General features: G+C 41.9%; 1 protein-coding gene across 1 annotated transcript in view; it reads left to right on the top strand.

Annotated features, from left to right (window-relative positions):
* Positions 1-6689: 6689 nt before the first annotated feature.
* The window catches only part of BCAT1 (branched chain amino acid transaminase 1), a 55931-nt gene continuing 47459 nt past the window's right edge, over positions 6690-15161 (top strand). The window contains exon 1 of the mRNA XM_057369513.1: positions 6690-6807. Coding sequence (XP_057225496.1) covers positions 6799-6807 — 9 coding nt within the window. The 5' untranslated portion in view covers positions 6690-6798. The remainder of the gene's footprint in view (positions 6808-15161) is intronic.

Below are 15161 nucleotides of genomic sequence, written 5' to 3' on the forward strand. Positions count from 1 at the left end.
TTTGTTTTTTTTTCTTTTGGTGCACTTCTTTCTGAAGTCTTTTTAGGCTTGATTTAATTTAGACTGGGGAACCGCAACGTGGCTTTAGAGCACAAAGAGGATGTTGAGCTTTTTATAGAGCACCGTCAGAGCTGAAATGCTGCACGTCAGCCCCTCTCTGGGCTGGCAGGATTTGAAGCAGCTGGGTTGTACTTGGGAAGTTGGGAAAGCAGGCTTTTCACTTTGGCACAGCCCAGCTGCCTTCCTGCCTTCTTTTCTCCAGGCACTCCAAAGCTCTTCCAGTAACATCAGAGAAATCACGATTTCACATTGATTTCTACAATGTAATTCTACTGCTTTGAAATAAAAGGCTTTTTCGGACCCAGATGTTTTACACCACTAAACCCACACACACTTTAGGTCAGTCTTTAAATATTGATTTTGTTTTTATAATGAAACCAAGCAATTCTGCAGTGAATCCAAATGGTCCAGCTGAGTGGCTTTTATCATTAACTGTCAAACTTTGTGATCCACAGAAGGGTAACAAAGCTGGTGAAGGGTCTGGAGMACAAGTCCTATGAGGAAGGAGCTGAGGGTGTTTAACCTGGAGAAAAGGAGRCTCARGGMAGACTTTATATCACTCCCTACAATGCCCTGACAGGAGGATGTAGCCAGACGGGTGAGAGACTCTGCTCCCTGGCAACCAGCAATAAGACAAGAGGAAATGGCCTCAARCCACACCAGAGCAGGTTAGRTTGGACATTAGGTGGAATTTGTTCACAGAAATACTGATTCAACATTGGAATGGGCTGCCCAGGGAGATGGTGGAGTCACCATCCCTGGAGATATTTAAAGCAAGCATGGATGTGGCTCTCAGATACATGGTTTAATGGTGAGCTTGGAAGTGCTAGGTAATGGCTGGACTCAATGATCCTGAAGGTTTTTTCCCCACCTAAACAGTTCTATGAACTTGTGTGGAGAATTATCCTCCACTTGCTTCTCACCTCAAAACAAAAACCCTCAACAGCACAAAACATTGGGTGTTTTCCCTCTCTTGCTTTTCTCCCAGGCCTGAGTGGGGAAAAGAAGCGACTTTGGAATGGGGAAAAGAAGCAACTTTGGAAGTAGCCTTGAATGGGGAAAATGGGCTAGCAAGAAATCCTGGTGCTCCCTTTAAAAGATGAAGGAGCGCTTTGATTTTGATGAAACCTCAGTATTTCATCAAAAGGTGCTAAAGCCTCAAATAGATCCAGTGGCTCCCCACTCTATGCCTCCTCCACTCCCGGCTCCGGAGCACCTCACCCCCTTTAAAAGCCTTTGGAAGGCTTAGTCCCGGTGGAGATGGGAGCGGCAGGAAGGCAATCCCAATCTCAATCCCGATCCCAATCCCAATCCCAATCCCGATCCCGCAGAGCTATGAGCCCGCAAGCGCTGAGGTGAGGCAGGTGCAGCCACGCAGAACCTTCTGGAAGACCCCGGGAGGAGCTGAGGTGAGTAGCTGGAAAACAAAAAGGCTGGAAGAAGTGTTGAAAACAAACTCCGTTCTTGGTTAATTCCCGGAGCGCGATGTTTTTCTTGCCTCTCCGGGCAGAAATAAGTGACACATTCACAAAGTGCTTGTTTAGGAGGAATGCGTAAAGTGCTGTTTCCCTCAGAGGGTGGGAACGAAAGGGGCGAGATGTGTTTATTTGGTTCCAATTACCCTYACGCATGCAGGCCTTTTCCTTTCAGCCTTTTTCTAAGCATTTCCCTGGTTGTCAGATGTTGTGTGGCTGCWTTCCCTTTTATCTCCTCTCCCGACTCACGGTTTTTAATGTTTCTTTCTGTGAGGGTAATTGTGCAGCCCGTGCTCTCTGTGAGGGCGCCAGCTGAGGCGCTTTCCGCCCTTCAGCATCTCCAACAATCGCTTCCTACTCCCGGGCTTTTTATGTGGGCTTTTTACACCCAGATCACTCTGCTAATGGGTTTTACACAGAGCCCGCACACAGCGGAGCTSGCACGACCAAGGAGGTGGAAAAGCGGCGAGAGGATGGACGTGAGGGAATGAGCACTTGGGAGACGCCGCTGCCGCAAAAAGATCTGAAAATCACATCCCCTGAAACCTTGCCTCCCACTCGAGTCTTTCCACAAGCAGAAAGGCCGCGGTGCTTTCATCCTTCTAATTCTGCAAGCAATCTTAACTTCCTTTTCCAAAAGGAAGACTAGTAATTGCAACCATCAGGTTCTCCCATTATGCTGTAGTCTCAAAGGACCAGTCTCTAAAGGACCACTCCTTCCCCCAAAATAAGAACATTTTTAAAAAATCATCCCACCTTAAACGTATCTAAACATGTATATACATATAATTATGTAATACACATATAATAATTATGTAATAATTTTTATTTTCCATTAGGAAATTTCTACAGCACCAACCCGCTTCTTCATCAGAGGTTTTTCTTTCCCACACTTCAAAAGCTTTCCTCAATTATGTTCCCAGTTCTGCATGGCAGCTATATGGAAATCATGTCCTGCAACTGCCTTCTTAATTGTTCTTACAAGTTTTAGTTTTGTGGCTGAAATCAGCCACAGGTTTTCCCTGAAGAATATTGTAGATGAAAGTCGACGTTTCCTGATTTTAAATATTTTGCCAATGTACTTACATGCAATCATAGAAACTATGCAAGATWGAGTTTTAGTAAAAAAGCTGAAGTATTTCAGAAAGATCAAAACATAATCTGGTATTCCTGGAAGAGATACAATTATTTTTTTCAAATAGCTTTGGAACACATTTCAAAAGGGCTTATATTACAAAGAGCTCTGAAAGTTTTAAGAGATCAGGAACAAACTGAAGCACAGACTTTGTCTAAATGATACCTTCTGATTTAATCAAATTTGGTTTCTCCACATTTTTCTACAGAGAGTTTTTGTGCCATTTTAGAAGAAAAAAAAAAATCTCAGAATCCTAACTTTCTCTTAGATGGAAGACCTGGTTTCTACCCATCCTCTYCCTATCCCTCTTCAGAGGACACAGCCAGAGTTGTAGAGGAAACCTTGGAAAGTATATAAAGAAGGGCTTCTGCTCTTTATTCTTATAGAATTATGGAATTGCAAGCTTCCTCTTTTGACATTTTCCATTTGTCTTTATATCATAGATCATTTTTATTTTCATCATTGTAGTTCCTCATATTTCAGTGATTTAAAGGTGAGTTTATTCAGCTCTGGTTTGGAAAATGTGCATTACTCAAACTCTTTGCCTTGTGAATCCCTAGAACTTGTTGAAACACTTTGGACTCAGAGCATATAAATTGCCTTATTCCCTCATATGTGTGAAAAATTTACTCATTAAAACTTCTAAAGTTTAACAGTGCTGTCAACTGTTCACAGAATTCTTGCTGTTAATGGAAAAACTAGTGTTGAAATGAATAATGTTTTATGAAAATGAAATATTCAGACTGTAGAAAATTTCTTACTGATGGTTCAAAGCAACTGAGTGAATCACTAAGAAGTAAAGGTCTAATGTCCTTTGCCTTGTTACTTCTGGAGTTCAGTCTAGTTACAGTTTTTTGTAAGGCAATTACCCCTCCAAAAATAAATCTTTATGGCACATTTACTAACAGCAACTTCAGGTTTTGGGATGTTGCAGCAAGATGCAACTTTTAAARTAAGTTCTGCAGCTTCTCTGAATTTTGGTCTCCTTTTTTTTTTCTGAGTTTTATTTGCAAGTTTAGGGTCAGCTTGGCCCTGAATGAAAGCAAAAGATCTATATAAAGATCTCTTTTWATTACATATTCTAGATAACTTGGTAGTTTGGCTTTGCACAAATCCTCTGTAGTTCAGATAATATTTYTTCTTTCCCTTTCTTCCTTCTATTTCTTAGTTTTGCCCAGGTCATGGATCTACTCTGTCCCTCAGTAGCTGGCAGCAGTTTAAGGATAATTTGAAATGCATCTCTATGGTGGGGCATGTTGCAGTGAACTTATTAAAAGGCTGATTGTTCAGACTGGTAAACTGAGCTCTGGAAACAGTAAAATGGTACTCAAATAGTTTTTTTTGTTTGTTTGTTTGTTTGTTTTTTAAGGATTCAGGATACTGAAGTGAGTCTGGAGAAAATGTACAGCCTGTAATGAAAAATACAAAAAGATTTATGGATAAATATGCCATAGAGGTAGATTCAGTATGATTTTTCTGAAAGGAAATACTGATCTGCCTATCTAGAAATTTCTTCAAAGGAAGAAGTCTAATTGATACAATCTAATTGGATTTTCAAAACATTTGACAAAGTCTCTTAGCAAAGGCTCATAGAAAAGAAAGGTGCTTTTATGGTTGCTCTCTTTAAYTGAGTAAGAGATAAGCAACAGAAGAGAGTCTGTAATTGAGAAAATGGGAAATTGAGGGAAACAGAGAAAGGACAAAGTTTGCTGATGAGATTTAAAGCCTACAGGGTAAGGGTGTTAAACAATTCAGCCAAACTAGGGCTATCTGCAGTAGGACCTTGTGAAACTGAACATACAGTTGTAAAAATAATAATAATGTCTGTGAGTATAAAATTATGCACATAGCTAAAAAAAMCCCTAGATGTATATAAATGGATGGGCTATGAATGAAGTGTTGCCTTTCAGCAGAGAAATCTTAGAATTAATTAGAAWTAAGTTGTACATTAATAGATCTGTTCACTTTAGTGCTCATGAACAGTCAAAATAGAAACAGACCTGTAATGAAAAGAAACAGAGGAGGGGGAAGAAGACAAATTAAGTATGAAGACTTGCTTTTTGAGAGTTTTGTGTAGTTCACATCCCCATCTGAAATCAAGGATGATCAAGGTTATTGAACTGTTTTATAACGAACAAAAAAAAAATTAGAACTCCTTATCTGGAGAAAGGAGATGGCTGACAGAGGATTTGACAATTGTCTATATAATCACAAGTGATGTGTAGGGGGTGAAATGCACCTTATTTGKGTTTGCAGTCTCACAGCATTAGAAAAATGGAGAATGATGTGAAATTTTCAAATGGCTCGTTCAGAATAAAGTAAAATTAGGAGTTTTTCCACAGAGCAGAGCTAAACTGTGGAACTAACAAGCACAAGATCYGATAGATATCCAATTTTATGTAGGTTCCAGGAATAAATTAATAGAACAAAAATCCACAAGGAACTGTTAAGCCTAGAGAATTTGCCTTTCAGGAAGCTGATGTGGTACAAACCCTTTGAGGATAAGTGTAGAAACAGTATATGGAGCAAAGTGCCTCTCTATGCTTATTCTCTCCTTGAAACTCTTCWATAGGCATTATTATTGTGTACTGTCAGTGACAGGATACTGAATTAAATGGACCCTTGSCCTGACCCAGCCTGGTTGTTCCTATGTTGTGGCTGTAACCTGAAGATAACTCTTGTGAATGGATTGGATTGCTCTCATGAGCACTGAGAGTAGTGCCCTGATGATGAGTTGTCTCTGCCTGAAGTTTCTTCACTGCTTTCTCTGCCTCCTGTTTTTTGCTCCATCTTTTTCCTTTCCTAAATAGCTGGTAAAACATCACTGTTCATGTGAATTTGCATCTTGGGTACCGTTGCTCACCTGTGTTCCTTTGGAATCCAAAGTACTTGTAAATCCATTAAATGGCACTTTTTTACCTGGCTGAAGAGCAGCAGGAACAAAAATCTACTTACGTAATCTATTTCTGGCAGTGTACAAGAGAGAATAATTCATGTACTTTGTGCAAAGCACAACTTGGCACTTCTGACAGCCGCACTGAGATGAAACAACTTCCTACATCGACTCTAAAGGATATCARAAGAGGAAAACCTTTACAAAAACATTAGTAAAGGAAGAAAATGTAACATCACTTCTGATGAAAGTAAGCACTTTGTGAACATGACATTTGCATTTTCTCTTAAAAATTCGTGTTTTTTCTTATTCGTTTCACTGGCAGCAGCACGGGCAGAAGCAGCATAGTGGACAGGCAGCTATGTCTATTCTTTTGTCTTCAGGTGTTGGTCAGCTGCCTGCCAGGTACCAGAACTCGGAGGCAGGGCAAGASTGATGGCCAGCAGTGGTGTGCAGAGCTGTGCAGGTACCTACCAGACCTTCAGAATGGACTGGGGGCACGGGTCAGCCGGTAAACATATGGCAGCCCCACGAATTCCAGCTAAAATGGGTCGTGTTGGCCCCCCTGTATCCCCGGGCTGTGCTGGGACACTAAAGACCGGCCGTGCCCGGAGCGGTGGCGGGGGGAAACAGGGAAGAGCTGGCGATGGGAGCGATAACTGAGGTGTTGGTGTGTCAGCCGAGTCGGACGCGAGACAAGAGGAAATGACTCAGAAAACGATGAATTGGTTACTGCTTGCTRAGGGAGAGAGGGCTGAGAACGTGTCGCCCTGTTTGAATTACAGCACAAGCACTCAATTGTCTCCGTTCGGTCGGCGCCGCGCACGATGCGGGGCCATTTTAGGGCCGGGGTGACCCTGTGGYGAGAAAGGTGCGGGCGGGGTCTCGGCCCGGTGCTTCCCGAGGGCTCGGCGGGCGGGGGAAGTGTCGGTGCCGCCGGGAGCAGCGGGGCGGGGCGGCCCCCAGCCCCTCGCCGAGCTCCCCGAGCGCCCGACGTGCGCGCCGCCCTCGCCCGCTGATGCAATCGGAGCCCGGCAGCGGCGGCAGCAGCAGCTTCGGACGCGGCATTCAGAGCAGCAGCAGCAGCAGCCCCAGCCCCGGCGGCAGCAGCGGGCGCTCCGGCCGGCCCCGACCCCGCGCAGCGCCGCCGCCGCTGTATCCGCCCCCGGGGCTCGGCGATCCGCCGGCTCCATCCCGCCGAGAGCCCGGCTGGAACATCCCCCACGCCTGCCAGCATGATCAAGGTAAGCGGAGCGGGTTTCCTCCGCCGAAATCCACTCGTCCATCCTTCCGGCGATGCGGAGCAGCAGAGGGGCTTGTCCTTGCCAGATCGGTAGCTCGCCGATTTGTGTTTACAGATTTTAGTGCCCCGATTTATTTGTGCTTTGCGAAGGGGACTTCTATCCCCGACAGATTTGTTTGAGATTCAGAGGCAGGATGTGTGATTTTACCTCTTAACTGGCTCTTTCATTGCAGACAGCATGTGTAGTAAAGAAGTAATTCTGTGGAAAAGAAATAATGAGGGGGGATGGAGAACTGGGAAGAGAAGATGTATGATTTCCTTTGGGGAGATTTGCTTGTTTATGGGACTCTCAATGATTAAGAAGAAAAACCAAACAGAAAACCAACAAACCAAAAACCTTCAAAGATTATGGTCTTCTGGCAGACATCAAGCCTTTTTATGCCTATGAGTTTGTTAAAGCTCTTATGTCTGCCCCGTACTAAAATAGACTATGGGGAAAACCCAGTAACATGTGCTTAGAGGTTTTGAGTCATTTCAGAAATAACTTTAAATAATGGAAGAGGAGTAGTTGGTAGCTAGCTCTAATGTGGCATGTCAGCATCTGTGGACCCTGTCCTTTTATAAATGTCATGTTTATGTTCTTCTGCTTAGTGAGGCTGATCTCGGGATTAAAAAGTCTTCCTTGTCAAGGCAAAGGGCATGGGGTTAGCACGGGTGCTTTTTAATTAGACCAGGGGAACATCACAGCCATTTTACACCCTGTGTAACAGCTGCAGTAATTCTTGGGTTTTGAGGAAGGTCTGTGAACTGCACAGCTGCAGGTTGATGCCAAAGTTAACAGCTGAGGAGAAATGTGGGTGAGTTATTTGCTTTCCTGGGGTCACTTCTGCAGATGGTATATGGACACAACAGGTGTGTGACTGGCAGATGTCTCCCCAGTTCCTCTCTGCTGCTGATGGCAAGTGTTCCTCCCATCCAACAATGCTGTCCCCTGTGTGGCTCTTGGAGTGGTGCAGTTGCTACTCATGGTGGCAGGACTGGGATGGATGAGCCTCTGGAGGAGCCTTGGGATGCTCTCATAGCCCTGTTTGCCCTCTCTGCAGCTGGAGAGTGGCAGATTCGGCATGGCAGAAAACGGGTCTGCACTGCTCAGGGGGAACATCCAAGAGCTCCCCCAGTCCCAATGCTCAGAGACAGAATGATGCATCTCAAGGAAGGGGCAGACTGTTGTGTCTTATATCACTTCGGAGGTACCTGTTGTGTCTAGGAAAGAGGGCGTGGATCCCGTTTCCAGGGTCAGGAATGTTCTGGCATGGCCTTACAAAAAACCCCCAAGTAACAGGGAAACCACAGACTGACCAACCTGTCTGCTCAAAGCAGCACCCGCATCTCACTGGGTTCTTCTCACCTGCCCAAAACCGATCTTTGCTTTGTCTTTTTACTGTAGAAGACATGGAAGGAAGCAATAGGTACAGCAGTAAAAGGACACTCTTGCCACTTGAAAGTGATGTGGCCTTGAGCAAGTGAGAACTGTCTGAGCCCTTTACCCTTTATTTGCCTCATCTGTTTAGACTGTCAGCTCTCCAGGGTTTTGGCTGTCACTCTGTGTTTGTACAGCATTAATCAAAGATACAGAAAATTATGATTTATCACCATACTTGCATAAAACCTGATATATTTGTGAATGTTTCAGTAAGCCACAGCATTATTTTTCTTCCTTGTCCCTGTGTTCAGTCAGAACTCCCATTTTTCTTTGAACTATTTCTAGCTCAACCACAACCTTCCCTTTCTGTCCTGTTTAAAGCAACATTATGTATAAGAAATGAAGTACGCCTCTGGTTTCTGCAGTCTCTGCCTTGTCCACCTAATGCACTGATTGTTACTGACAGGCCTAGCACTCCTGTGTGAGCCAATGGATATGCTGATTTTTTTTCCCATGAAAATTGAAATTTTCCCATGAAAATGAAATTTCCCATGCAGCATTGAAATATGCTGCAAAGCCATAGGTAAAAGAGAAGATTGCAAAGTCATTAGGTAGCTTTAACATAGCTAGTATCTTGCTAATATAGTCTATAGGCTGTATCCTTGATTTAATTTGATAGATGAAAATAATTAAGGTGGGTTTCTTTAGTCATTAATTAATTCCTTGGAAGATAATGTTAGGAAAGGAGGTAAATCACTTCATTAGCTGTGTAAACACTCAGGTGCTCTGCATTTGTTCAGGCATTTTAAAACAAACTAGGTGATGTGGGCATGCTAAAGAATTAAARTAGACATTGTTTTCATTGCTTCCTTGTGAAATGCCATTTTTTAAAATGACTAATCATAGCTGAATGTGTAATGCTGAAAATTACCAGTAAGTTTGAGGGCAAGACCTTCAGTGTCAGAATGAAGGAACTGAGGCGTACATTCTCTSTGTAAAATTTGCACAATCAGCCTTCTTAGGCTACAGATGTGAGGACTGGCACGTTCATGCCACCATATAGGCACAAGTGACACATCATTTTCTTCACACTGCTGAAYAAGTTCACCAGAAGGCTCTATGAGTTCAAGGTATTCAGTACGGATTGCAGCTTTTGATAACGAATTGTGGCCATCTAGCTGCAGCAATGGCTGTAGTGGAGAGACTAAATGCTCCGTCTTTGCCTTGAAAGTCTGACTTGAGGTGGTAGTTGAGCATAAATCAAAGTAGTATGTGACACTAATATGTTTGTAGTCACTTCCAGGCTTGCATCTTGATGCCTCCGATTCTGACATAGGATGAAGTGAGCGGGTGATCCCATTTGCCTTGGAAACAGCTTCATTACTTTATGGCTTTATACATTAAAGGGATAAGTAACATAACCTCATAATATAGAGCACCTGTTGCAGAAGGTCAATTTTTACCATATGTAGTTGCAGAGAAAAATCCAATGTTATGCTGATGGAAAGGCCTGATGTGCTTTGGTGTGTACATCAGGGGATCCAAAAGTTAACATRAGGACAATTGAAACTATCTTTAAAATTATGAAGAAGTCGTACCCATCTGGTTTTCTGTGCATCTTGGCCCCCAGTTTATTACTGGTTTTGCAAACTAATGTCATAATACCATTCCAGCAGGGTTACTCATTTACTTCTTTCCTTGAGGTCTGCAGTGTATTCCAAGTTTTATTTTACAGTATACCTGAAGCATTAATGARGGGCAGCAAGTAACTTTTCAGCAGGTACACAGCTGCTGCTAATTCAGTTTGCCTATTCAAGCATTTCACAYACTATATTGATAAAACATTCCTAGTAAGCACAGCAAATAGTTTTTCCTGGTGTACAAATAGGGTTTGATTCCAYGAGGTTCTGATTGCATTAATTTCCACTAGGATTCAGAGACATCRGTGCCACACAAATCATGTCCCCTTGTTTAATTTAGTTTAGACTGTTGTCTTAAGGGTTATCATTTCTGTAATAAATGCTTGAATTTGCATTAACATTACTGAAAATGAAGCTTTTTAAACCTTTGACACTGAGAGTTTGTTGAAGGAACAGAGTGTGTTCAGTCTGGAGAAGRCTCTGGGATRATGTGATAGCAGCCCTCTGCAATCTAGAGGAAAATGAGGGAGATGGGGCCAGGCTCAACAGTGCTGTATGGCAGGAGGACACGAGACATAAATTAAAACAAAAAAGGTTCAGATGGGGTATAAGGAAAACTCTCTCCACAAGGTCAGTTGGGAAGTGGGTTACCAAGAGAGAMTGCAGTTTCCATCCTGGGGAGCTCTCAAGACACAAATGCATCAAGCCTTAGAAACCTGGTCTGAGCTAAGAGCTGACCCTGATTTGAGCACGAGGTTGAGGTCCCTTGCAGCCTGGGTTTTCCTGTGGTCCTGAGAAAAAGCTCACAAACTTATTTTTTTTTTTTTATCCAGTCTCAGTTTTTGACACACCCAGTGATGTGGACCAATACATCCTGACTGCTTGGTGTTTAAACAGCACAAAGAAATCTGTGCAAGGTGGTATTTAAAGTCACAGTAGGCAGATTTCTTTGAAGATGGTATATTCTTTAACATGTAGTTATTATAATAGTATTATTTTCTATCATTTAGTAGTATTATCTATTATCTTGAGGAAGTCCACGTGCTTAACAGAAGAGGTAAAGCTGGAAAACTATAAAGCACTGAATAAAAGGAGATATTTTTGATTTTTGGGAATGCGAACTTTAAATTGCTGCATCTGAAATATAATCTATAAATTTACCACATAAAATTGCATGTTTTAGTCTTAYAAAATGATACAATTGCATATCTTAYGCAATTAATTAAAAATTATACAAAGTCCACCTAAAATCAGCAGTAGCAGTACAGTTTCTTTTGATGTGTAGAGTTTCTCATTAAAATAAAGGAAATTCTTAATCAAAACAGTATGGGAAAGAAACTTCAAATATTAACATTAACTTAAGGTAACTTACTACTCTCAGTAGAGTTGGCAGGTCAGTTGCTAAGTAAATTTCTTACCAGATGCATGATGCAGGTTTTACTTCCCTGATTTTAAGCTTTGGTGAAACAGGTGGAAAGGCTAAGTTTTTGATCCTGGACGAAGAGAAAGCATAAGTGGTTCTTTTAGTAGGCTCTATAGTTTATAGTTTGTTGGTTATAAATGATCTTACAGTTCAGGAATACCATAATTATTTTTTTGAGAAGAGAACATCAAAGTTTATTCTCAAATTATCAACATCAGTCCTTCTGAATTCTGCCCTGTGGCTATGCCTGCTTAAAAATTTGACAAACCCCTCCTTAATTGCTAGAAAGTATTGCCTGAGATATAGAGGGTAAAAGCTAGAAAAAGTGAATAAGCTTGAAGTAATAGTTYTAACACAGGGTGTTATTAGATGTTGTGGCTACACAGGCACAGTTTTGCCACAACTGTATAGCTGCATGTGTACGTACATGCAAAAAATAAAATCATAATTGTATTCATATGCTCATGTACTTGAGGTGTTTATCCCTCATGAGTACATCWACTGTGTTTTGCAATATTTTTAATATTATCCTTTATCTTTCAATACTTTTTCAGAGACTGTTTCTGGCATTTACAGTTGGATTCTCCTCTTGACACCTGACAATAGAAGTTCAGTAACAGCATTCCTTTCTGGTTGTTCACTGGGCTGAAAATCTAGCATTTACCATTGTTTGCTTTTAGATTTTCTGTTCAGGTGTTGTGCTGTAGCCAGCAATGTTTTCATCATGTTCATTGGGCAAAATATTTATTAGAGCATACATATAAAATAAATTTTCTGCCCTGCCGTTTCCAGGTGAACTGGATTGCAGTGGGCAATTCAGATTTAATTCTAAACTGTTTTAAGGTGCTCAGGATTAGTTTCATACATTGAGAAATGTTAAGAGCATTGATGTTCATGTATATTGAAGCCTTGGCTCGTGGGGATGTTGTAAAGGAGTCGTTTGTCAATTTGGATTTGTGGAGCTGAGCAGGGCTTTTTGATCATTGATACAGATGTTGAATTGTAGGAGGACAAGCCTACATTACTTGTCATAGGTCTGTTTATTATCTTCATTAGCAGTGCCATTTCTTACCATTTCAAAGCTGTCATTTTTCTGATAGAGACTGCGTCGTTCCTGATTTACATTTGTTAAAGCTTTTACCGTGCTCTAATTTGGACAAAGGTCCTCTCTTTGCTTTGTGTACTTTATGTATGCTTTATGCTGACACCTCTACAAATACCTCATCCGTGACCACACTTTTCCAAGGCCACTTTTAATGTGCTGACTGATATTTTGCTCTCAAATTCCCTGGTCAGCATCCAGTTTGCTCTGGGTACTGTCAACAAATGATAGGAGATTCCAGATGAAGGACTCGCACTTGTTATTTAGAAAGGACATGCAGGGTAAGTTTAACTCGGCTCCAGAATTCTGGAGTGTTATAATCTGTGATTTTTTTCACCTGTATTAGAGTTGTTACACAGTTGAATATCTATTAAGTAGGGAGGTATCTGGTTTTGTCACTAGTTTGAAATATTTTTTGTGTTCTGAGATGATGTCCAGGAAAGCAGCCCCTTCTGGGTGTTATCTTGTTATTGTACCACATTCAAGGGAGTAATGTGTGACACAGCAGTGACGTAGTATTGCCCTGCTTTTCCTGGGTCGTTAGTAAGCTTCCATGGGATTAYTTACATTTGCTTGGTGTGGAGGATAATGCTAATTACCTATTGTTACACCCTCTGCAACTCACAAAGAATGAAGAGCAATTATGYTACTAGAATATTCTGGACATCTATCATGCAAATATGCTCCCTCTCTTATTGCAACAAGAGCATTATTGTTGATGCTGTCTTCAAACAGGTCSCAAGGATTTTCCCTTTGGGTTAGCTCTGTTCCTAGTGCCCTTTACATCAAGAGAAAAGCTTAAATTTCCTTTCTACTTTGTTGAACTGTGTCCAGTTGAAACTAATCAGGGCCGTGTTTGAATTCACAACAAAACACGTGTCACGGGGCATAACCCAGGCTTTGGAGAGGTTTCCCATTACTTCAAACCAATTATGCCAGGCTTAAAACCCACTGGAGCCAGTATAGGCAGGTGTTCTGCAGCCATCACCTGWGTGTTGTTAGGCAAGAAATTTGAATAGGTCATAGCTGTGAGTAGTGAACAGCCAAACCCCCTGTAAACCAGTCATTTACATCTGTTCATCCTTGAGAAGAAGTGTARTGGATTTGATGGGTATGTTTTAGTTCCCAGGGAGCTGTGCACACCCTACTTTGGCACCTGTCGCCTCCCAGTGAATTCCTTGGAGTAGCTGCCMACCAAGGCGAAATGTGCCAGTGGAATAATCCATGAGTCAATTTCCTGTTTGTAGAAGAGATGGGTATTTCTGCTTTCTTTCACCTAGGTGTTGTGACCATGGAGCCAGGCTAACAGACATTACAGTAAGAGGACTCCTTTACAGCCTTTAAGTAGTGAAGGTCTTGGCTCTTCATCTGGAACAAACAGTTCCAGTCCACCATCAGAATCCAAGAAAACACAGTATTTGCAATATTTCTGGAAAGCTTGCTCTTCTTCTGTTTTTGGTTTTGGTTTTTTTTTTTTTTTTGCTTTTTTTTTTGTTTTTTTTTTTTTTTTTTTTTTTTTTTTTACCCTGTCTTGCATTATCTGATTAAAGACATATAGGATAACTTTAGTGCAACTCTTAAGACATACTAGACCACTGTGAGTATTGTGGTCTAGTATGAAAGCTCGAGTCAGGGTCCTTCTGCAGCATCATGGCGAAATGTCCAGGCAAAACCTGTATCTGGTTGTACCCAGTTCTGCCTGTAAGCAAAAAAACGGGGCTTTGCTGAGCCATTTGAGAAGGCCAACACAGCAGAGAAATACGGTGATAAGTAGCACTGCTCTGACTAGTGGAGCAGAGTGTACCTGCAGAGTTGAGCCCATGCAGATCCCCAGGTTAGATAGCTGCTGCCATGCTTTATCAGCTTCATCTGTTGGACACTTCACAGACATACCARCCTCTTGGGAAACAGGCAACAGGGAATAACAGCACTAACAGCCAGCACACTACAGAAAGTTATGCTTCTTGTTCTTTACAGCAGTGGCATTTGATTATGGATGACGATTAAATAGGCCATGCAAAATTACCAGGTATCAAGCCAGCCTGTGTCATCCCTTTACACACCAGCGACCACATGGGCACTTGCATAATGTTYTATTGTACTTGGTGTTATTTAAGAGCCAGCTGTGTAAGTTACAGTTTTATGATCTCTAGTGGGACTGTACATGGGACTTTATGGTGAAAAAAGTAACTCCTTCTTCCTCCAAAAGTTTTGTTTTTTCTTCCACAGAGCTTTCATTTTCAGTGTGTCATTCATCTTTGCTCAGTGTCTTATGTAAACCTTTATTCCAGTACAAAATGGACTTAAATGGGACACGGTCTGAGCACTCTGAGAATAGCTACAAATGACCCCTTATACAGGCCAGTGATTCAGGCCTGACCTCGTGCTTCTCTGGGTGCCTCWGTAGTTATGAGGGAGCTTGCAAACAGGACTGTGTCCTTAAAAACAGGTTTTTGTCTGCTAGCTCTTTTCTTTGAGCATGTCAGTTCTCATTTTGGAATCCATCACTGTCTCTGCTGTGGTTTGCTKGGGTTTATTTCCCCCAGGAGTCTACAATGATTTATTTGCAAACTGCAGAATCTTTGGTCTCCCTCACTAAATTGTTTGCTTCCAGTTCTAAGCCCTCAGTAACTCTTCAGACAGTGATTTGATTTGTTTCTGCTCACTATGCCTTCGTGTTATTTATATTTGCATTTGATAATTGCATAAAGCCAATTGCCTTGGTTGTTAGCTGCAGGATCTGTGTGGAGCTTCCACCATCAATCAA

This window comes from Malurus melanocephalus, unplaced genomic scaffold (genome assembly GCF_030028575.1).
Source record: "Malurus melanocephalus ecotype Western Australia unplaced genomic scaffold, MMel_1.1 scaffold_112, whole genome shotgun sequence".
Classification (NCBI taxonomy): domain Eukaryota; kingdom Metazoa; phylum Chordata; class Aves; order Passeriformes; family Maluridae; genus Malurus; species Malurus melanocephalus.